The sequence below is a fragment of the Arabidopsis thaliana genome, chromosome 5, assembly GCF_000001735.4.
Source record: "Arabidopsis thaliana chromosome 5, partial sequence".
In the NCBI taxonomy this organism is placed as follows: Eukaryota; Viridiplantae; Streptophyta; class Magnoliopsida; order Brassicales; family Brassicaceae; genus Arabidopsis; species Arabidopsis thaliana.
This window is the reverse complement of record NC_003076.8, coordinates 25,722,814-25,743,335: the sequence shown is the minus strand read 5'-3', so window position 1 is coordinate 25,743,335 and position 20,522 is coordinate 25,722,814. Positions and strand designations below refer to the sequence as shown.

Genomic DNA, 20,522 nt, shown 5'->3' with positions numbered 1-20,522 from the left:
AAATATCCGCATTATATATTTATTATTTAACGGCAAACCATACCGTACCGATTTTAAAAATTCTTACTAAACTTAACCGAAATCTAACAACCAATTTATGGGAGTGGGACTGTGTTAGAAATCGAAGAAAGATTGCTTCTGATAAAGAAACATAATAAACTTGTGAATTGTGATTATACCAGTCGATCTTGAATCTTGATAAACAGATATATACACGGATCTAACTTTCCTAATACATAATGTTACAAGCAACCAAATCTAACATCGATTCATTTATTGTTTTTACAGATAATATGAAACAGAGGAGTTGTTTAAACTTCATAGCCAGGGTTCACAGTCTGCTGCACATCTCCATAGCTCTCTAGCTCAGCAACATCCTCTAAGCTCCCAAGAAACAGAGGCAATCTTTGGTGAAGCTTCACGGGTTGTATCGAAAGTATCCCTCTTTTTCCATCAGAGGATTTGCCACCAGCTTGCTCCACGAGAAAAGCCAAAGGGTTACCTTCATAGACTAAACGAAGATGGTCTCTTGGATTCATAGCCACTCCACCGTATAAGAGAGTCCTGTGAAGATCAGCTACTAGAGAACAAATATAACGCGCAGAGTATTTTTTCGGGTTTTGACCTTTGCCTTGTCTCACTGTGTCAATGTACTTCCTTAAACCTTCTGGCCAATCAAAGTACCTCGCATCGTTCACTGAGTAGATTTGTCCTATTGTTGATCATACAAAAAACAACGATTAATGCAGGTTGTTCAGAGCCATGAATAGGAATGTCGCAATGGATCAAGTCATATGTGTCATTAGACGCTTTTTACCCCGAGTTGGGATCTTGATGTTTTGATGGGTAAGAACAAATTCTCCTGTGGAATGGTCTAGCGTGAAGGCGTGTGTTCCCGATCCAAGTGTAACACAGAAGATAGTGGCTGAAGAGTATAGCACATAACCGGAAGCTACAAGCCTGCTGCCTCTCTGCAAAGAATTGAGCTCAGCTTTCTCTTCAACAGGTAAATGATCAAGCTCAACGAGACGATTGTAAATTCCAAATATAGTTCCCGTGGGAATCGAAGCATCGATGTTCCGTGATCCATCTAGAGGATCTACAACCACAACGTAAGGACCATCATCTTTGATCCAAGTTGGACTATCGTTTTCTTCAGAAGCCATTACTGCTACTTTCCCTGAGTTTCTAAGAGAGGACAAGACGATATCGTTCTGCAAAACGGAAACATGAATTGTAAGATTGAATCTTGATATGAATCATGATAAAAAAGAGAGTAATAAGATACAGACCGAGACAATATCGAGCGGCTTAGGCGCATCTCGGTCTGACCCACTAGAGGAGTTAACAGAGAGCTTTCCGAGTGAAGAATTGAAAGGAGAGGCGACAAGAGAAGCGATTCTTTTGCAAGCATGTTGTAAGTGGTAAAGCAACACCACAAGATCCTCTCCTACATTTTTCCCTTCTCCTCCTCCACTACCTATCAGAAAATTTCATAGAACAACTTAAAATAATAATAAATTTAAGACTTCAATCAAACTGCTTATACAGAGGAACCGTCAAAAGTCAAAACCCAACCATTGTTCGTCTAAGAGAGTTTCCAAGATTTGTCTTACTCAATTAAGCACATTTTAGATGCTAAATTCAGGGTATTTCCACTAAAGTTACGGATTTTCGGACATAGATTGACAATGGATGACAGACAACACATTAACTTGAATTATCGAGACAGTGCTAAGTTCGTTCAGACAGAGCAGTTTGTTACCTGCAAAGTCTATAAGAGTACAGTAACCATCATCATCATCTCCGGTCAAATTCCGACCAACGGCAAGGGGCTTAAAGGAAGTTGACTGATGGCGAGACGCCATATCGCGACGGTTAATACCGGCGGTCGGAGCAGAGAGAACAGAAGCTGCGATTTGTCTTAGCGGGTAAAGATTGAGTCTTGGCGGGGAAATTGGAGTTGGGTACCGAGTTAAGGTAAGAGATTGCATTATTTTCTAGAATTTAAAGCATCTGCGAAACTCAATCCCATCCGAGTACGCTTCAAAACGGATAACGAATAGAAGATGACGAGGAGTAGAAAACCCCACAGTTCATAGTATCTGATTACGGTTATTTTTGGAATTGGATTCCGGTTCAATTATAAACCGGTTCGATTATAAAAGCAAAGGAGCTGCCTTTTGGCATCAACATATATTCAGCTACAAACAGATTTTCAGTTACCGTTACATTTACACAAATGATTGAACATTGATTATTGGACTTTTCTTCTTTGAAGATTCACAGAGTGAAATTTTCTTCTTATGTAGAATTCTTGTGGAGCAATGGGTCAGAGACGACTTGAGGCTTGAAGTCTGGCTTTATGTACTTTGCCAAAAGATCGGCATAGACTTCGTATCTTGCAGTCATTCTAAATCCCCACTTGTCCTTGTATTGCCGGCAGAGATTGAGATCCATGTCCGAGATCAATAAACCATCTTTGTAACGGGACAAAGACGGTGTGCAAGAAGCATCTGGTGCAGAAAAATGGCTTGACCCATAGAAATGCCCGAAATCATTGTGTTGCGGTTTTCCATCACCTGACGTAAAAGGATTGGGGAATACTTCGGTTCCAACTCGGTTAATGGATCCAACAAAGTAACTGTTTGCTATTGCGGCATTTCGTGCCTGCAAGTTTTAAGGAACATATTGCATTGTTAGACAGTGTTACTAAAGAAAGAAAGCTTCAAATTGAGTAAAGTGGAGAATCAGAAGTTAAACCTCAATAGGCCACATTGGTTCACTGAGTTCACCAACAGTTGCTGAAGGGTTGAAGACAATCTCTGCACCATTTAGACCAAAAGCTAACCAATTCAGAGGATGGTGTCTGCCATAACATATATTAACCGCAATTTTCCCAAACACCGTCTCAAACACAGGATGGCCTGTGTCTCCTTCCATGTAATAGGTGCTCTCGTTGAAATCTCCTACCCTAGGTATATGGTTCTGCCACCAAGCAAGTAATAGAAATTAGCTGACAAGAGAAAAGACAGAGCAACAAAAGACGTGTTAGCACAAATATACCTTTCGATGCTTGCCAATGATATTTCCATTATTCCCTATAATCACAGCGGTATTCCAAAGCACTTCACCGTGATCAATATCTCTTTCGAGAATAGGACTAACAATCACCATGTTATACTTTTTAGCGAGTTCTTGAAGAAACTTTGTCGATTCGCCATCAACAGGCTCTGCAAACTCACACCATCTCCTCTCCCTAGTGCAAAATGCAAATGGCATGGTCCAAGCTTCCTATCGATAAAACCATTCATTCCCCCCCAAAGAAAAGGTCAAAAACAATTGAAGTAACAACTTTTCAATAAAAGAAAGCAAATGGAGGCAAAACCTGCAAGCACAGTATGTTAACACCAGCAACACCCGCAGCATCGATTATCGGCTTCAACTTGTCGAATATTCCTCTTGTTTGGTCCGAGAATGGAGCAGTGGTTGGAAGAGCAATGGAGTTTTGAATGAGACCAACTCTGACCACTCGAGGATTTCTCATTTGCTCTTTATCAGCTGAAAAGCTAGCAGCCTAGACAATATTTATACAAAGATCAAATCAAATCAAAACATTGTCTCAATCTATTAAGTTCAATGATCTGATCCTATAACTAACGAAGTATAAACCTGGAGATCAAAATCATGTTTTGAAGACAAGGCTTTAGCAGACTCCGGCAGAACAATCTGTTCAAGCGATCTCCCACAGTTACGTCCAAGGAGCAACCGGTTTACCTCCTGCAAATCCAATCATCAACAATCCATATTTTTTAAAGCTGATCAACATAACTAAAATAAACACTTGAAACCACTAGAACAAAAGATCCATAATATCATCATTCGAATTAGACAGGCTAATCAAAAGCGAGATCAAACACACTAGAAGAGTAATTTAGTTTGGAGGGAGTGGATACGTCACCTGATAGAGCTCGGGCTTAAGATTCGCTGATAAGAGTTGATGCAGCGAATCATAGCCGCAAATCGATCCTTCGGCACTTGTTTCTCCGTTTTCTGATATCATATGATCCATTTTTTCACGAGTCTTTTTCGATCACGAAACCAAGATGGCGATGACTTTTATGACAACAGTGATCGATCGGTTTGGTCAATTGATTACGAATTATTTTCTGGGAATCGGAATGTAATATTTTATTTTAGTTAGGCTGTCCAGACCTAAAGCCCACCAGATTATATTTTAATTCTTAAAAGAATTATTGGGCTTTACAACATCCTAAAAAGCATCTGTATTGGTGGTTTTTCGTTCAAATCTCTCATCTACAAAAATAAAAATAAAATAGTAAATAATGTTTTTTTTAATTAAAAAAATCTCTCAGTAAAGATGAGTGAGTCTCTCATTTGAGAGATTACAAGAAACTTTTCCAATTGTTTAGAGAAACTGTCCTAAGAGAATAATATTACATCTTATTTTATTAATATTTTTTGTAAGTGAAAAATTTAGAAAAAAGTGTTCCGGCCCATTGACGATCCATCACATTGCACATATTATATAAAATGAAAAGGACCAAAATGCCATTGACGATCCATCATGTTGTTGTTCCGGCCCATTGACGATCCATCATGTTTTCGTCCTTTTAATTTTTAGATCTGTATTTACTCTTTACCGATAAAATAATAAATAAATTCAACGGGGAGAGAGGAAAAACGAAAGGGAACAAAAAGAAATAGGGGATATGGTAGGCGGACGCGGCGGAGTTGGCGGTGGTGGTGGTAACAGAGTGGAGGCGGATCAGTGGCTTGTAACATCGGAGAAGCTTCTAGCGTCTAGTGATCTTCAAGGAGCAAAGACATTTGCGATCCGCGCATGCGAAGCTGACCCGACCCGAGCAGAAGCTGCAGACTACATCCTCGCAATCTGCGACATTCTTCTCGCCGGAGAGACTCGTTTAGGTGATTCCAACTTGCCAGACTGGTACGCCGTTCTCCGACTCGGTCGTTTAGCTCAAAACCCTGAACACGTCGCGACTCAGTACCGTAGACTCGCTCTTCTCCTCAATCCTTCCGTTAATCGTCTCCCATTCGCCGATCGAGCTCTTAAAATCGTCTCCGATGCTTGGTTCGTTCTCTCTGATCCGTTCAAGAAATCATTCTACGACCGAGAATTGCAACTTAGTCAACTCGGTCAATCTGGATTCCATCCTCAAACCCAATCGCATCAAAATTTCCAGTGGGAACCTAGCAGTAGCACCGCCGTATATCCGCCACCGCGGTCTCAGAGCCAGGCTGGGACCTCGGCGGATCCTATGGCGACGAGCTTCTGGACCGCTTGCCCTTACTGCTTTGTACTCTTTGAGTACCCTAAGGCTTACGAAGAATGTACTTTGAAATGTCAAGAATGTAGAAGAGCGTTTCAAGCTGTGACGATACCAAAACCTCCGGTGGATAAGAAAGACGACGAAGACGTTTACTTTTGCTCATGGGCTTTGTTTCCATTGGGGTTTTCCGGTGAATTTCAAGCTCCAAGTTGGTCACCTATTTCACCTCTCTTTGCCTGTCCTCTGCAAAAGTTGGATGGTGAACCAAAGAAGAGAAAGGAACCGGGTCCTCCTAGGATTTACTATGACGATGATGACATTTATGTTGCGATTTCGGATGGAGATGACGCTGGTGATGATGGTGATTGGCAAGATGTGGTACAAGTGAATAAGAAGACGAATGTTGGGAAAGGGAAAGAAACATATGTGAGAAGTAACAAGAAACATGGAGTTGAAGAAGTCCAAAATGTAGAAAGTATCAGTAGTGCTAGCAATCACGCGGTTTCAATTGCTTCAAATGCTGCGGCTGTTGGGTCTTCAACTGGGGTTATGTCTAAACCAGGGAGTTATATTACTAGAAAACGAATGGGAACAGGCGCTAAGAACCTGGGGAGGTTGGATTTGAATGTGGAGTTTAGTAATGAAGTGGAAGAGCCTGGTGTGGCAGGTGGGGGAAATGCAGGCAATGGGATCGGAAGTAACAGGGAGGTAGATAATATGGAAGGGATTGGGTTCTTTGAGGGACTTGATGAATTCTTGAATAGTTTGCCCATACTTTCTGTTGTTGGAGATGATAAGATCAAGGCTACTTAGTGAAGTAAGGCTTTTTCCTCTCTTTGTTTAGGTTGCGGGTGTTTCGTTGTTGTAGGCCTTAGCTTTTATGTTTCCTGTTGATGTTTAACTGTAGTGGAAATACTAGCATTTTGATTCCTTGGAATCCCTGTAGTTGGAATCTGTTGATGTTATTTTGCTCAAAATTCGGATGCTTTCGTCGCTTTCTGGTATATAGTCTTCTGCTTCTGAGTTCTGAGTAAAGGCATTAAGATTATCTTTCTCGGGTTTATTAGACTATAAAACCTTACTAGCCAAATGCCTTATCTAAAGTAAAGTGAGTTACTTATCCTGCTCAGGTTTCATTTTGTTCCAAAAGAATTATGTTCCTCCAACTCAAAAGGCCATAGAGCAGCAAATTGCAAAACATAGGTGGTTTCCATGTCGTAATTGCTGCTTCTGTTCATTCACTAGATAACTTGTTGTGTTCTGGACTGACAAACGAAGAGGGAAAGTGACAACACACATTGCTTGCTTCATTCATCCTTGATGCTTTGAAAGGTAAGGAAAACAAGTAAGCTTTTTGTCAAGAATTTCTTGCTGGGGTCTAAGGTAAAGACCTAAACGGCTATGTAGAGTTTTTTTTGTGTAGTCATAGTAGCTAGGTATTCTCACTTACCTGTAATGAGTATTCTGCAGAATCTAGAAGATACAGAAGCTATCCAAGAGGTGATTCGTGCACGTTATCTGGCTTTTATACGCTCCAGTTGCGCAGTGAAGGTTCCATTGTCTGTTCATAAAAGCTTGTTTAAGACATTAATGATGGAACTGTTTAGCCGTTTAGGCTCTAAACATGATATCTACATAATCATTTTTTCTGTAATTGTGATGAAGAAGGTTCGTTGTATCTATATTGCTCTGTCTTCTTGACCATGTATCTTTCAAAAATGCGAAGGAAATTTTGATAGCTACAAGTCTGGGCTTGAATTTGATGAATCCGAAGTAAAAAATAGTTTTGGGCTAGATTCTGCTTCTTAATTCGGTCTGGTACAGTATTATATTATCCACCTTTGAGAAAGAATAAATAATGGGCCTAAATTTCATCGAATTGGGTTTTGGATTATTGTTAGGCCCAGATAGGGTTTAGATCAAACAGCATGATAATTGATAAATAACAAAATATATAGGCAAAAGCTACTCCGAGATTCGAAGCTGCAAAGAACGCGAAACAGTGAGAGAGACAGAGAGAAGATATAGAGATGGGTGTGGAGAAGCAAGTCATCAGACCCGGCAACGGTCCCAAACCCGCTCCGGGCCAAACCGTCACCGTCCATTGCACCGGATTCGGTAACTTTCCTCTGCATATTTATATCTTTGAAAATTCCATGATAGGCTAAATCGATCTATACAAATCTGCTTTGTTGAAGAGCTATTTGATGTGTTGTGGTAGTCGTACTCGCTATTTGTTTGTTTTCTATGATGTGAAATAGATTTAATTAGGGTTTATGTTCTATTCTGGGTGGTGATAGTAACACTTAGGTCATAATTAATCTGTAATTTTGCTGTTCTGCGAGATTATTTGTCTGCTCATCTGAAACTTCATACGAATAGATCTCTTGTTTAGATTTTCTATTTGTAGGTTTAATTAAAGAATCTTGTTTATCTTATAATCCAGTTTCTTGTGTGGAATTGAAATGAATTTGTTTGAGAATCTTATTTCTCTTGTGTGTGTGTTTTTTTTGGCAGGGAAAGATGGTGATCTATCCCAGAAGTTCTGGAGGTAAATAATTCTTTATTGTAAGCTTTGATTCTAGGATCAATAAAAAGATAATTACACTTACTTGTTCTTATCATCTACGCATACTCAGTTTATAAATCAATATGTTTCGTCTTAAAAGACTTATTTAATTTGGTATTTCCTTGAGCCTAACTGTGTTTTGTTCTTTGGTATATCATTATAGTACAAAGGACGAGGGACAAAAACCTTTCTCGTTCCAAATCGGTAAAGGTGCTGTGATCAAAGGTATAAACTTACTTACTCTGTTTTATGGTTAATCATATCATATCTCTGAACCTATTTGCCTCTTTTTTGGCGAGTGAACATCATATGATTCGATTGTTTAACTTTGCTTACAGGATGGGATGAAGGCGTTATCGGAATGCAAATTGGAGAGGTTGCTCGCTTGCGGGTATGTATACTCTGCTTCTCTCATCATGTTCCTCTTTGCCATCTATGCTTTTATGGCTCTCTGTTGAAGCACTTTTGTCTTTCATGATAGTTTGGGTGTTTCGTTATATGTTTAACATCTTTGGCTTGCGATCTTATCTGCTTCTGCAGTGCTCATCGGATTACGCATATGGCGCTGGTGGATTTCCGGCATGGGGGATCCAGCCAAACTCTGTTCTCGACTTTGAAATCGAAGTACTGAGCGTGCAGTAATGATCTCCCCAGCTCCTAAACTGTGGGTAGATTATTAAACAACCCTTTATGTTTATTGCTTCTGGGATCTTTATGCAACAAAACTTTGTGATGTCATTGCTCTTCTAAAACTCTTGGACAACGTTTTTATCTAAATAAAAGAAAAGACCCGTCTCGTGTTTCAGTTGGAATGTTTGTACTATATTATGATATTATTCCCGTTTTTTTATTTTGATTAAAATGGTTTTGTTTATTCAATCAAAATGCCAATAAAAAGCACAAAAGAATCAAACTAAAACTTCAATCTTAATGACATATCAGACCCAAAGCAAATGGTCTCAACCATAATGAAATTTGAATTGACCACTTCTAATTCAAAACACAGTATAAATTACTGTTCTTAATATCAAATCAAAGGAAGAAAAAAGACTAAAGTTAAAAACTTTTTCAGACAAGATACATAAGTTAACAAAAGAAAGGAAGAAAAAAGAGAGAGACGCGAGAGAAGTCGTGCGGGTAATTAAGCACTTAAAATTCCCGTGCAATTCTTTAATCATCACTTATGCTTCTTTTTTCTTTTTCTTTTCTCCATTTTCATTTTCATTCTTTTTACTTTTCTTTTTCTTTTCACCCACATTCCCCAATCACATAAGTCCTTTTATGAATAATAACTTTTAACATAAATGAAAGTCTACATAATATTTTTAAAAATAAAACAAAAGTATTGAGCTAATTTTGGCGTTGTATAAGCTAGATAGATGCTAAATTGTCAATTTAAATTAAACAATTAAAAAGAGTGGTTAGCTTTTATTCTTTTCCGTCACAATGGGTGTTTGAAACACACACAACACCGCACCTGAACAAATGTACTATTAAAATATAATTAAGGATGAAAAAAAGCTTGAGCACACTTTCACTAACTTAGCTTTCAATAAAATTAAAGAGGGATTATAACCTGAAATAGTATTTATTTAGAAAATAATTAAGGATATAATAAAGCTCGACCACACTTTCACTAACTTAGCTTTTAAAATAAATAAGAGAAAACGTATGAACTTTTACTTTAACGAATTAAGTATATATTAAAAAATTATATTGGTTAGAAAAATATTATTTAATGATAAAGTATAACCTGAAATTATGGACCGTGAGACTTTGTCATCATATATACCATAATTACGTATATACACGTTCGGCCCCCTTGTCCCATTTCTTTCAAGCAAAGCACAAATATAAACATTGCCACCGTTTTTAATTACTAGATTAATTTCCAAGTTACACATATTTTTCCTCTAAATAATTAAAAATTCAAATTGTACAACTTAAATTATGTTACCTTTTGCGTATCTTAGTTTTTTTCTTTTAAAAAAATATAGAATGAAAATTAATTTCGATATATAGAACAAACAAAAAACCGAAAAAATTGAGAATGTGAATTGGTAAAATAAAGTAATGAAAAGGGCAAAAGCGTCATAAAATCTTTTTATAAAGCCTTGTTACTCTTGTTGCCACTCACCTCTTTAGAAATATTTCGTAAAAAAAAATTCTCCGTTTAGACATTATTGTTCGTTGGTCACTTTCATCTCTCTTATCCCTTTGCTTTTCCATTGATTCAGCTCAAAAAAAAACAAAAAAGTCTCATCGTTTTCTCTGGATCTGACCGAAAGATCATTCCTTTCTAAGGTAATCAAAATCCAATTTTTCTCTCTTATAGTCTGTGTCACTGTTCTCTCTGTTTGTGTATCTGGAGACTGTGGTTAAAAACGGTTTGAGTCGTTTGTGAAATGGTAAAGTTCTGTAATTTATGTCTGAATCTAGCTTAGAACATTGTGATTTGTGTATATTCTGAGTTGTAATAGTAAAATGTAGCGTAATTTTGCTGGAATTGATGCTGTGAATACACCCACTTGCTAGACGTTTATAAATCTATGTCCTTTACTGTTTTTGATCTCTGGATTTAGCTCATTTTTGGTGCTGATGAGATTCTTCCTTCGACTTTTTGCACAGATACTAAAGTAGGTTTGAGTGATCAGAATCAATTAGAGTGTGTATAAGAGGAAGAGAAAGAGAAAACAGCATGTGTATTGCCGTATACCGTAAAGTTTTGAGCTTGAATCTGTATTGCCGTGTGATACTGTAGATTGTTTCACCTTTGAAGCAACACCTTCAAGAGTCAAATCCTTTTCTTTCTTATTCATCTTCCCTTCTTTTTCGGTATATTATAAACACTTTTGAAAATGGGATCACAACATTTCTATGTGTACCATTGTGAACAAAGAATCAGCTAGACTAAAAGCTCACTCTCCTTCCACAAACAAAACTTTCCTCCTTTTGGTTTTGGTATCTGTCTACTTTCTTCAATCAAGATTTCCTCAAAGTTATGGTGTGCCAATCACCTGGTAAGACAAGATTTCGAGGATTGAAGTACGAGACCGGAAACGCTAACGAATCAACAATTGTAGTGAGAGTTATTGAATGCTATCAACCGATGGATAATTGCCAGGTTTGTACCAGACAATAATGCTCTTGTTATCATACTTTTAGCTTATATAGTTCTAGTCTTCTAACACTGTGGTTTTGTGATTATTCTTTGTGTTTCAGGCTGAGTACTTCAGACTTCTACTCAAACCAGTCACGTAGTTGGTTGGTGACATTTCGCTGCATTTTTCAATCTGTGATTGTTTTTCGTTCGTCTTTCTTTTACTATTTTCTCGAAAAGGACACAAGAAGTATTGCATTCACTCAGTTGAGCAACTTAACAATCGGTATGCTCTTTTCCCTCTAATTACGCTTGTGATATTACTGACTTTATCTTTCTTGAGCTGATTTTTGCCTCTGTTTTGTCCTGCAGTGTTGTACTTTTTGAAGTTCCCTTGAGCTAAACTGCTAAGAGCATGCCTCTGGATAAGAGGCAACGGGATTTGCCTCTGGGCTTAAGTCCTCAAGCTTGCTTCAAGGATATAGTAGGTCGGTCTGTCCTTCCTAGAATTCCTCTCCCTGAGCTTGGGAAACTATATGCAGCTAAGCTTCAGGCTCGCTGTTTGCAGCCACCACCATTCCAGTCTTTGCTGTGCAGTCATGATAAGGAGTCTTATGGAAAAAGATTCTCACGGTCTGACATGCGGTCTTGGTGCGCTGCTGCTACTACTACTACTACTCCACTTGGAGCATTAGAGTCTTCTCAGAAAAGACTTTTGATATTCGATCAGTCAGGAGACCAGACTCGTCTATTACAATGTCCATTTCCTCTACGGTTTCCATCTCATGCGGCTGCAGAACCAGTGAAACTCTCTGAGTTACAAGGTATAGAGAAAGCTTTCAAAGAAGATGGTGAAGAGTTTCACAAGAGTGATGGAACAGAGTCAGAAATGCATGAAGACACTGAGGAGATCAATGCATTGCTATATTCAGATGATGATTATGATGATGATTGCGAGAGTGATGATGAAGTAATGAGCACTGGTCACTCTCCTTATCCAAATGAAGGAGTTTGCAACAAAAGGGAATTAGAAGAAATCGATGGTCCTTGTAAAAGGCAGAAACTACTGGATAAGGTCAACAACATCAGCGACTTATCATCACTTGTGGGCACTGAGAGCTCCACACAACTCAATGGATCTTCCTTTCTTAAGGACAAAAAGCTCCCTGAATCAAAAACCATATCGACCAAAGAGGACACTGGTTCTGGTCTGAGCAACGAGCAGTCGAAGAAAGACAAGATCCGCACAGCTCTGAAAATACTCGAGAGCGTAGTCCCTGGTGCAAAAGGAAACGAAGCGCTCTTACTTCTGGACGAAGCAATTGATTACCTAAAGTTGCTGAAACGAGACTTAATCTCCACAGAGGTTAAGAACCAAAGCTCCACCACTCACAAGTCACCAATCTTGTTGCTTAAAGAGACAACATGGGGAACAAGAAATCTGCAGACAGATAAGGCGTGAAAGATTCTGACGAGTTAAAACGTGTGAAGTGGGTTTTTGGGTACGTATCCTCTGCACCAGCTTTTTAGCTGTATATAGTGGACTACTTTTAAGTATTATATATGCTACTGCAAATTTCAAAAAGTTAAAGAAGAAAAGAGGTCACTTTCTTCTTCTCTCTGTGTGGAATGAAAAGCCAAAGTCGTCATGGTCATTGATGGACAATGATTATCTTTTTTGGCTGAGTGTGGATGGTGAAATCAAAAGGCAAATATTCAAAGTCTCATCTCAAGCTCGCGTGATCTATGAATCTCCCCTAAGGTAATAAAATATCTCTGACCCACACACACTCTTTTGTCCATATGATGACTAGATGGGTCCATGATTTTTATGAAATATTGATGTCATGTTCATGTAATTAATTTGAGTGTCTGTAATAATGCAAACTATTCCTTTGTCTTTTGCTTCAACCCACATGCTACTGGTATTGTTGTGTCTCTATTGTTGTATTGTTAAATGGTTTTGTAATAAACAAATGGCGTTTTTTGGTTTGTGATAAAAATCGAATCGTTTATGTCACTTATTCCATATTAGAAACCAATAAACATTACAAATTAGGAACAAACAAAAGCTTTTTCTTTTCAAAGAATCAAAATCAAGAAGATACAAAACCATCACTATCACTTCATGAAATTGAGTTCCTCCATCGTCTTGGTTTCCTGGGGGGTGGATGATCAACACCAGCTTGTTCTCCTCCAGAGGATATGTCATGGCTCTCCTGTCCACTCATCTTAGTCAGTTTACTTAGCTTCTTCCAACCGCTGGTCCAAGCCGAAGAAGATGGCGTGTTCTTCACTTTCCCCGTCTTCTCAAACTGTCGTTGCATCACTTCCATCTCGTTCTGAAGCTCGACGTACTTGGTCTTCACCGTCTCTAACTCGAACTTCAACGTGTTAATATCCTTCTTGGCTGCAGCCCATCCTTCCTGCATTCAAAGTAGAGGAATTAGAAAAAAGGAATTTGTGTGAATTTTGATGAGTGTTTTCTCTTACTTGCCTGAAACGATTGTGGTGTTGCTTCGATCAATGTCTTGCGATTTGGGATCATAGGCTGATACGTACCCATGGCTTCTCCTAAAGTGGTTGACTCCTTGAGTGATGTGTTGGCTAAAGCATTGCTGATCTTGACTTGCTCCGAGAAGAGAACTTGAACCACCACTCTCAATGGCAACCTCTCGTTCTGAGCCGCGTGCATACATGCGTCCATTGATAGTTTTTGACAATCCATCACTCGGCATAGCCGTTTCCTCTCATGCTCCGATAATGTCGGATGCGCCTATCACAACAAAATTAAGCCAAAAAAATGTTGAAAACTATTCTACGAATTTACCAAAAAGACCTTCAATATATATATACCTTGAGATATGAATCAATGGCTCTGTATAGTCCATCGTCACAAGTCCTAGCAGATTCCGGTAACGCCTCAGCCAAAACCTGAAACTTTGTCAACGGCAAATTCCGATCTCTAGCAACTTCGGTGAGATAACTATCCACAAGCCTCGCCACTCTCATTTTCGCATTCTGATTATTACCACCACCACCACCACCATTGTTGTTATTCCCTCTCGGGATATCGGCGTACATAGACTGCGACGGCGACGGCGACATTCGACTCGGACTCGATCCTTCCGTCTGTTCTTGCACAAGAAAATGTTCCAACAATCTCTGAACAAGATCAACATCGTACATTGTCTCTCCTTTATTGTTATAACCAGGAATCAAAAGATCTTGAAGCGTCGCTTGTTCGAATTGCATCCCTACGCGTTTCTCGAGCTCCGTGATCAACGCCGGAGCTACTTTGAGCATGTTTGCTGCTCTAAGAAGACGGAGGAGGAAGCTACAAGTGACGGAATCTTTCTGTGGAGGGATTATGCTGATTAAAGATTCGACGATCATTCGTTGGTCTTTTGGACTGATTCCTAGTCCGGCGAGACAAGCGACGGAATCTTGATGTCCGTTTGTTTTTCCGGCGGAGAGAACCATATGAAGACCGCCTTTCCAATCTGGTCCGGAGCTTCCTCCGCTGCTGTTGCTTCCGCAGCTTATACTCATTTCGTCTCCTCCTAAACCTAATCCTCCTCCAATGGCGGAGGACATTGCTGGAGCTATTGCAACTCCTCCTTCTTTGATCAAACCCGGAAGCCATTTTCCGGCGTAATGCATTATTACAGCTCCGAGTAGTTCAAATCTCATACCTTTCACCTGTTTCAATGGATAGAGGATTGAGATATGTACACCAAGTGTTTGTGAAAATGCTTGAGAGAAAAATAACCTATGTGTAGTAGTACCTTGATTGCAGTGATTACACGAACGAAATGATCGATTCTTAAGATGGAGACATCTTCGAACCACCAATCTGGAGGAACAGGCTGGCTATTAGTGTTCCTACTCGGACTACAATAGAAACTTGAATCTTTTGATTCGTTCCATCTCGGACTAGAACCCGCGAAATTTGTTGTTGATGGAGATGGAGCTTTCCCTGTGTAAGCCCATCTAATACCTTTTGGATTACTACAAGCTTTCCAAGCGATAGATTCACTACACCTTCTCACAATCTGAAGATTCTCAGCCCAAGGTGAGAGCTTTTCACAGCTCTTCAGGACCAAGATGGAGTCTCTCCATGAAGACAGAACCACATAGCTGAGAAAAGCTTCTGTCTTGAAGATTAGATTCCCTTCCTCAAGATCCTCTGTCATCTCAAGATACTCAGCTGCACAACGTAATCCTGATATGTTAGTTGCCGTGAGATCCACGGGAACTCCATAGCAGAATTTGGATGCAAGCTCAAACGCTTCTGGTCCTCCAGGTAGATCATCAAGAATAAGGATCGTCGGGTCAGGATCTCGTGACTCATAGATCAATCTGTTCATCTTCCCGCTACGTGACAGCAACGGATACTGAAAGGAAAGAAACACTTTTAAATCCATAAACTTTCTCTAGTTCCAGCTTAAAAATATTGACTCAAGAATATGAAGTTACCTTGTGAAGGTGAAAGTTCATGTCGCCGATCTTAACCAGAAGATCGCTGGGGATATCCGTAGCAACAAACCTAATCATAGGCAAAGGTTTTTGATATGAGTATTAACTTCCTTAACAAGGAAACATGTTCTTTTTGCAGAGACTGTAGAGAAAGTGTGAGGATATTACCAAGATTGGCCTCTAAGCTCAAACCCATCAGTCTTGACGCCGCCATGCTTGTTAGAACTCAAAACTCCATCACCATACTCTCTTCCTCCTCCACCTCCAACTCCAACCCCACCGTCGCTCTCAGATTCCCACATCATACACAAGTTAACACTCTCTGTAGTTGGAAGCAAGAAAGGACCAAGGGAAGATATATAGAGGATGAGAAGATCAAAGTGAAACAAAGAGTTTCCAAGAGAAGAGAGATTGATTAGTTTTGATTATAAAGATGAAAGAGAGAGTGGCAAAGAGAGAGAGAAGAGAGAGGGAGATATTATCCCCACATGGGATGCTTCGAGAATTGGAGCTTTCTCTGAATTGTCTATTTTCTCAGAGAGATTTTCAAAACCAAAGTCTCTCATATATCTAACAGCCTGTGATGTAATGGGCTTAAAACTCTCTGCTTCTTCAATTATCATAATTTTTTTGAAATTTAGTGATATAAATTTTGCCCATTCTTATCATATAATTCAATCTGTCTTTTTTAGATTTTACATTAAACATTATTAGTTTACTGACATTGTAGTATGTTTTTTAGTGAAGATATGAGTTGGTTAAGTAGAGAAAAAAATAAAATATATATATAAGATTTGGGGAGGGACAAGTTGGAGAGTGAGTGTCATTAACTATGACAAAGCCTCGTTCCTTCTTCTTTGCCTGTCTGTTTTTTGATAAAATGTTGAATCATCTCTATGTACATTGCATTTAACTTTCTTTTGGTATCTTTGCTTTCTTTTCCTCTTTGAGGCTTCTCTTATATGGGTCCATTTCCCTAACTTCTCTTCTCAATCTTGCATATCTTTTCTCTTACTTTCTTTCATATTATTCCTCTTTCTTTCCCCCAATTCATAAATGTTTCCAATGTGATTAGTTCTATACCAATTATAGAAACCTTGAGTTACTGTTACATCTAAATGAGTTCTCTATAAATACTGAAATGTGAAAGTGATTACTTTCAAAAGCACTAACCACCTACGGGTTACAAAAAGTAGATTAAAGTCATACTATCAATTTTGAGAAGTTATGACATTAGATATTATTTCAAGAGATAAACATATGATGTTGTAGAAATTGTATTCACAATAGTTTTCAATGGTTGTTGGTTGATGACAAAGATAATAGAAGGAAAAGTTAGAGGAAATTTAAAAGAGAGCATTAAAAACAAAGGTTGTTCATACATACATAAATGGAGATCGAGATAGAAGAAGTGGTCCATAAGAATGTCAGCTATGTACATTAATACACACGATGGTTATATATGTATTAGTCGTAATCTTCTCTTTGCTACTATATATAGACCATGCATTTCTCCAAGTAACTTTTGATTAGAATGGTAATTTCCTACGACAACAACAAAAAATAGGTTATGGAATTCTCCAAGTAACTTAGGATTCTATGCAAAGTATTTGCAGAACCAGCTTGTATTCATGTGTTAAATCTAACTAGTGTTACTACAAGAAAACCATCAAACGTTTACGATGAAAATATTAAATTGTGAATTCATATGGTACAACAATATTAGTCACTTTCAATTTTAATTTTTTTCAGTAATTAGATTAGAATGATAACACTTTTTTGTACAACTAATCCTCTTTAGTTATGTTTTCATGTTATAAAGTGTTTCAATCACATAGTAGATAGTACTATAGAAACATTTCCATATGATAAAATGATTGATGGTCATATTCAATAACCAATCCAATCACCACGTTAAAACTCTTACCCCCACATATACAATGCCATAATAATTATATAATGGCCACATCTTGATTGGATTGTTGTTACAAGGGGTTAAAACACTTGAGATCAATATCTTTTTTCTTTTAAATACACAAAGTAATAATCATGTGATCTTTTTATGGCTTACATTATTGATGATGGTCGTGGTAATACAAATGCCACGTCGCCTTCATATGTTAAAAGCTAATATAAAATTGTCGGTTCAAATCAGACAGGATATACTCATCCGACGGCTGAAGGAAAACGTTATAATAAATCTAACGGCCAGGATCAACTCAAGGTTACTTCTCTTGTTTTTGTTTGGGCTCAGAAGGGGCCCAAAATAAAAACAAAGAAAACAGGGCCCAAAATAAAAAGAATAAAACATATTCGAGCCCTCTAACTTATAAGGTTTCAGAGACCAGAAGGGTAAATTGGTAATTACCGATGTTCTAAAGTTCTTCTCGCTCGTAGGAACCAGAGAGATTCTGTCTGATTAATGTGGGGTTTATGGTTATGCTAGCGAGATCAAAGCTAGCTCTAGATGTGAGCAGAAGATCACAGTCTTTGCAAAGAATCTGCTACTACGCAAGTCTCTCCTCTAGATTTTCCGGCGGCGGCGGAGATGATGGCGGCGGCAGCTCACCGGAAATCGGTGGTACCGATTCAGCAAACGAATGGGAGAAGCTCCTTAAACCATTCGATCTGGATTCTCTAAGGAATTCATTTCACAAGATAACTCCCTTTCAGCTCTATAAGCTACTTGAGTTACCTCTCAATGTATCCACTTCAATGGAGTTGTTCTCATGGACCGGTTCTCAAAACGGTTATCGTCACTCCTTCGATGTGTATCAAGTTCTTATAGGTAAGCTTGGTGCGAATGGTGAGTTTAAAACCATTGATAGATTGTTAATTCAGATGAAAGATGAAGGAATCGTTTTTAAAGAATCTCTTTTCATTTCGATTATGAGAGATTACGACAAAGCTGGTTTTCCTGGACAGACAACGAGATTGATGTTGGAGATGAGGAATGTCTATTCCTGTGAACCCACTTTTAAATCTTACAATGTTGTCTTGGAGATTTTGGTTTCTGGTAATTGTCATAAAGTTGCAGCTAATGTGTTCTACGATATGCTTAGCCGAAAGATTCCTCCAACGCTTTTCACATTTGGTGTTGTGATGAAAGCTTTTTGTGCTGTTAATGAGATAGATTCGGCTCTGTCTCTGCTTAGGGACATGACGAAACATGGATGTGTCCCAAACTCTGTTATTTACCAGACTCTTATACATTCGTTATCGAAGTGTAATAGAGTGAACGAAGCGCTTCAGCTTTTAGAGGAGATGTTTCTGATGGGATGTGTTCCTGATGCTGAGACTTTCAACGATGTTATCCTTGGTCTCTGTAAGTTTGATCGGATTAACGAAGCTGCTAAAATGGTGAACCGGATGCTGATTAGAGGGTTTGCTCCTGATGATATAACTTATGGTTATTTGATGAATGGTCTATGTAAGATAGGCCGGGTTGATGCTGCAAAAGATCTTTTTTACAGAATTCCGAAGCCGGAAATTGTGATCTTCAATACTCTTATTCACGGGTTTGTGACTCACGGAAGACTTGATGATGCTAAAGCTGTTTTATCAGATATGGTCACGTCTTATGGCATTGTTCCTGATGTCTGCACATATAACTCACTGATCTATGGATATTGGAAGGAGGGTCTTGTAGGTTTAGCTCTGGAAGTTCTTCATGACATGAGGAATAAGGGATGTAAGCCTAACGTCTACTCTTATACTATTTTAGTTGATGGTTTCTGTAAATTAGGAAAGATAGATGAAGCCTACAATGTTCTTAATGAAATGTCTGCCGATGGACTGAAACCCAACACTGTTGGTTTTAACTGTTTGATATCGGCTTTCTGCAAGGAACACAGAATCCCCGAGGCCGTAGAGATTTTCAGAGAGATGCCGAGAAAAGGCTGTAAACCCGATGTGTATACATTTAATTCGCTGATATCTGGACTATGTGAGGTCGACGAAATAAAGCATGCCTTGTGGTTACTTAGAGATATGATATCAGAAGGTGTTGTTGCTAATACTGTTACTTACAACACGCTGATCAACGCGTTTCTTAGAAGAGGTGAAATCAAAGAAGCTCGTAAACTAGTAAACGAGATGGTTTTCCAGGGATCCCCGCTTGATGAGATAACCTACAACAGTCTGATAAAAGGGCTGTGCAGGGCCGGGGAGGTAGATAAGGCGAGAAGCTTGTTTGAAAAGATGTTAAGAGACGGGCATGCACCAAGCAACATCTCCTGCAACATACTTATAAACGGGCTCTGCAGAAGCGGGATGGTGGAAGAAGCGGTTGAGTTTCAGAAAGAGATGGTTCTGAGAGGATCGACACCGGACATTGTGACATTTAACAGTCTGATAAACGGTCTGTGTAGGGCCGGTAGGATCGAAGATGGTTTGACGATGTTTAGGAAGCTTCAGGCTGAAGGAATACCGCCTGATACGGTGACGTTTAACACTTTGATGAGTTGGTTGTGCAAAGGAGGTTTTGTTTATGATGCTTGCTTACTTCTGGATGAAGGTATTGAAGATGGTTTTGTTCCAAATCATAGAACTTGGTCAATTTTGTTACAGAGTATTATTCCCCAAGAAACACTTGATAGACGAAGGTTTTATAATGCAGCTTTTTGAAACTAAATACAAAATTTGTTTGGTTAATGTTACTGTGGTATGTGTATGCTGTCACCCAAATTATGATTTTTTCCCTTATAGTTTCAAGTTCCTCAATTATTCAATTAAACTATCTATTGGGCTACTATTAAGGCCTCAAGGCCCAGTTTTTTTTATGGATATGTCAATTTGATAATAATGCTGTAAATTCTTCATTTGGTCAAAAAAACTTTTTGGTAGAATTCTTCATTTGGTCATTGGGCTAATTTGTTTACTAGTTAGTCTTTTATATGCAAAAAGATTCTGACGATATAATTTAGACATGTTACCATAGTTTTCTTGAAGTAATTTTACACCTTTTTTAATTTGTTAAATTATTAATAACGTGTATGATTTTGTTTCAATTGATTAACAATATTGTTCATGTAGATCATGATTTTGTTTCGCTTTTCCT

The 20,522-nt window shown here is 38.5% G+C and overlaps 7 protein-coding genes across 15 annotated transcripts, besides 4 other annotated features; 4 read left to right on the top strand and 3 right to left on the bottom strand.

Moving 5' to 3' along the window:
* Positions 1-137: 137 nt before the first annotated feature.
* Positions 138-2,098, bottom strand: AT5G64380 (Inositol monophosphatase family protein). Its single transcript, NM_125834.3, has 4 exons — positions 1,766-2,098; positions 1,293-1,480; positions 818-1,214; positions 138-712 (listed from the first exon to the last, which is right to left on the bottom strand). Exons 1-4 carry the CDS (start codon positions 1,992-1,994, stop codon positions 312-314), a joined length of 1,215 nt encoding a protein of 404 aa, NP_201243.1. The 5' UTR covers positions 1,995-2,098; the 3' UTR covers positions 138-311.
* A 15-nt stretch (positions 2,099-2,113) lies between these two features.
* On the bottom strand, positions 2,114-4,205 carry BETA-UP (beta-ureidopropionase). The gene is made up of 6 exons (NM_125833.5): positions 3,962-4,205; positions 3,673-3,780; positions 3,389-3,577; positions 3,067-3,294; positions 2,764-2,988; positions 2,114-2,670 (listed from the first exon to the last, which is right to left on the bottom strand). Exons 1-6 carry the CDS (start codon positions 4,070-4,072, stop codon positions 2,305-2,307), a joined length of 1,227 nt encoding a protein of 408 aa, NP_201242.2. The 5' UTR covers positions 4,073-4,205; the 3' UTR covers positions 2,114-2,304.
* Positions 4,206-4,659: 454 nt separating this feature from the next.
* On the top strand, positions 4,660-7,165 carry EIP9 (Chaperone DnaJ-domain superfamily protein; the record flags this gene model as incomplete). Of its 7 annotated transcripts, NM_180933.2 has the most annotated exons (4): positions 4,669-5,601; positions 5,728-6,132; positions 6,446-6,647; positions 6,786-6,992. In NM_180933.2, the coding sequence occupies 2 exons, from the start codon at positions 4,734-4,736 to the stop codon at positions 6,126-6,128; spliced, it is 1,269 nt and encodes a 422-aa protein (NP_851264.2). In that variant the 3' UTR covers positions 6,129-6,132; positions 6,446-6,647; positions 6,786-6,992. The 7 variants fall into 7 exon arrangements, with proteins under 7 accessions (NP_851265.1, NP_001318874.1, NP_851264.2 ...); NM_001345626.1 differs by having other exon boundaries at positions 4,682-6,132; positions 6,786-7,091; NM_001037059.2 differs by having other exon boundaries at positions 4,734-6,132; positions 6,561-6,647; positions 6,786-7,165.
* Positions 7,166-7,190: 25 nt separating this feature from the next.
* On the top strand, positions 7,191-8,746 carry FKBP12 (FK506-binding protein 12). The gene is made up of 5 exons (NM_125831.3): positions 7,191-7,433; positions 7,833-7,866; positions 8,048-8,109; positions 8,223-8,275; positions 8,425-8,746. Exons 1-5 carry the CDS (start codon positions 7,346-7,348, stop codon positions 8,524-8,526), a joined length of 339 nt encoding a protein of 112 aa, NP_201240.1. The 5' UTR covers positions 7,191-7,345; the 3' UTR covers positions 8,527-8,746.
* A 1,276-nt stretch (positions 8,747-10,022) lies between these two features.
* SAC51 (transcription factor SAC51) lies at positions 10,023-13,001 on the top strand. Its single transcript, NM_125830.2, has 4 exons — positions 10,023-10,188; positions 10,513-11,008; positions 11,107-11,270; positions 11,357-13,001. Exon 4 carries the CDS (start codon positions 11,400-11,402, stop codon positions 12,444-12,446), a length of 1,047 nt encoding a protein of 348 aa, NP_201239.1. The 5' UTR covers positions 10,023-10,188; positions 10,513-11,008; positions 11,107-11,270; positions 11,357-11,399; the 3' UTR covers positions 12,447-13,001.
* Positions 10,583-10,645: a sequence feature (AT5G64340.uORF3).
* Positions 10,743-10,793: a sequence feature (AT5G64340.uORF2).
* Positions 10,886-11,008: a sequence feature (AT5G64340.uORF1-2).
* Positions 11,107-11,145: a sequence feature (AT5G64340.uORF1-1).
* On the bottom strand, positions 12,978-16,210 carry NPH3 (Phototropic-responsive NPH3 family protein; the record flags this gene model as incomplete). 3 transcript variants are annotated; one of them, NM_125829.4, is made up of 6 exons in its annotated part: positions 15,632-16,210; positions 15,464-15,533; positions 14,773-15,381; positions 13,841-14,686; positions 13,482-13,760; positions 12,978-13,410 (listed from the first exon to the last, which is right to left on the bottom strand). In NM_125829.4, exons 1-6 carry the CDS (start codon positions 15,766-15,768, stop codon positions 13,111-13,113), a joined length of 2,241 nt encoding a protein of 746 aa, NP_568989.1. In that variant the 5' UTR covers positions 15,769-16,210. The 3 variants fall into 3 exon arrangements, with proteins under 3 accessions (NP_568989.1, NP_001318873.1, NP_001330808.1); NM_001345622.1 differs by lacking the exon at positions 12,978-13,410 and having other exon boundaries at positions 13,431-13,760; positions 15,632-16,068; NM_001345623.1 differs by lacking the exon at positions 12,978-13,410 and having other exon boundaries at positions 13,431-13,760; positions 14,773-15,533; positions 15,632-16,068.
* Positions 16,211-17,801: 1,591 nt separating this feature from the next.
* On the top strand, positions 17,802-20,287 carry AT5G64320 (Pentatricopeptide repeat (PPR) superfamily protein). The gene has a single exon (NM_125828.3). The coding sequence runs from the start codon at positions 17,897-17,899 to the stop codon at positions 20,087-20,089; it is 2,193 nt and encodes a 730-aa protein (NP_201237.1). The 5' UTR covers positions 17,802-17,896; the 3' UTR covers positions 20,090-20,287.
* The last annotated feature ends 235 nt before the right edge of the window (positions 20,288-20,522 follow it).

Coding starts and splice junctions, on each gene's coding strand:
- AT5G64320 (NM_125828.3), top strand. CDS start 17,897: ATGGTTATGCTAGCGAGATCAAAGCTAGCTCTAGATGTGAGCAGAAGA.
- BETA-UP (NM_125833.5), bottom strand. CDS start 4,072: ATGGATCATATGATATCAGAAAACGGAGAAACAAGTGCCGAAGGATCG. Junction 3,781..3,961: donor TTAAGCCCGAGCTCTATCAG/GTGACGTATCCA, acceptor TTGGATTTGCAG/GAGGTAAACCGGTTGCTCCT. Junction 2,671..2,763: donor AACCAATGTGGCCTATTGAG/GTTTAACTTCTG, acceptor TAAAACTTGCAG/GCACGAAATGCCGCAATAGC.
- AT5G64380 (NM_125834.3), bottom strand. CDS start 1,994: ATGCAATCTCTTACCTTAACTCGGTACCCAACTCCAATTTCCCCGCCA. Junction 1,481..1,765: donor TACTCTTATAGACTTTGCAG/GTAACAAACTGC, acceptor ATTTTCTGATAG/GTAGTGGAGGAGGAGAAGGG. Junction 1,215..1,292: donor AGCCGCTCGATATTGTCTCG/GTCTGTATCTTA, acceptor TCCGTTTTGCAG/AACGATATCGTCTTGTCCTC.
- FKBP12 (NM_125831.3), top strand. CDS start 7,346: ATGGGTGTGGAGAAGCAAGTCATCAGACCCGGCAACGGTCCCAAACCC. Junction 7,434..7,832: donor CGTCCATTGCACCGGATTCG/GTAACTTTCCTC, acceptor TTTTTTTGGCAG/GGAAAGATGGTGATCTATCC. Junction 7,867..8,047: donor CTATCCCAGAAGTTCTGGAG/GTAAATAATTCT, acceptor ATATCATTATAG/TACAAAGGACGAGGGACAAA.
- SAC51 (NM_125830.2), top strand. CDS start 11,400: ATGCCTCTGGATAAGAGGCAACGGGATTTGCCTCTGGGCTTAAGTCCT.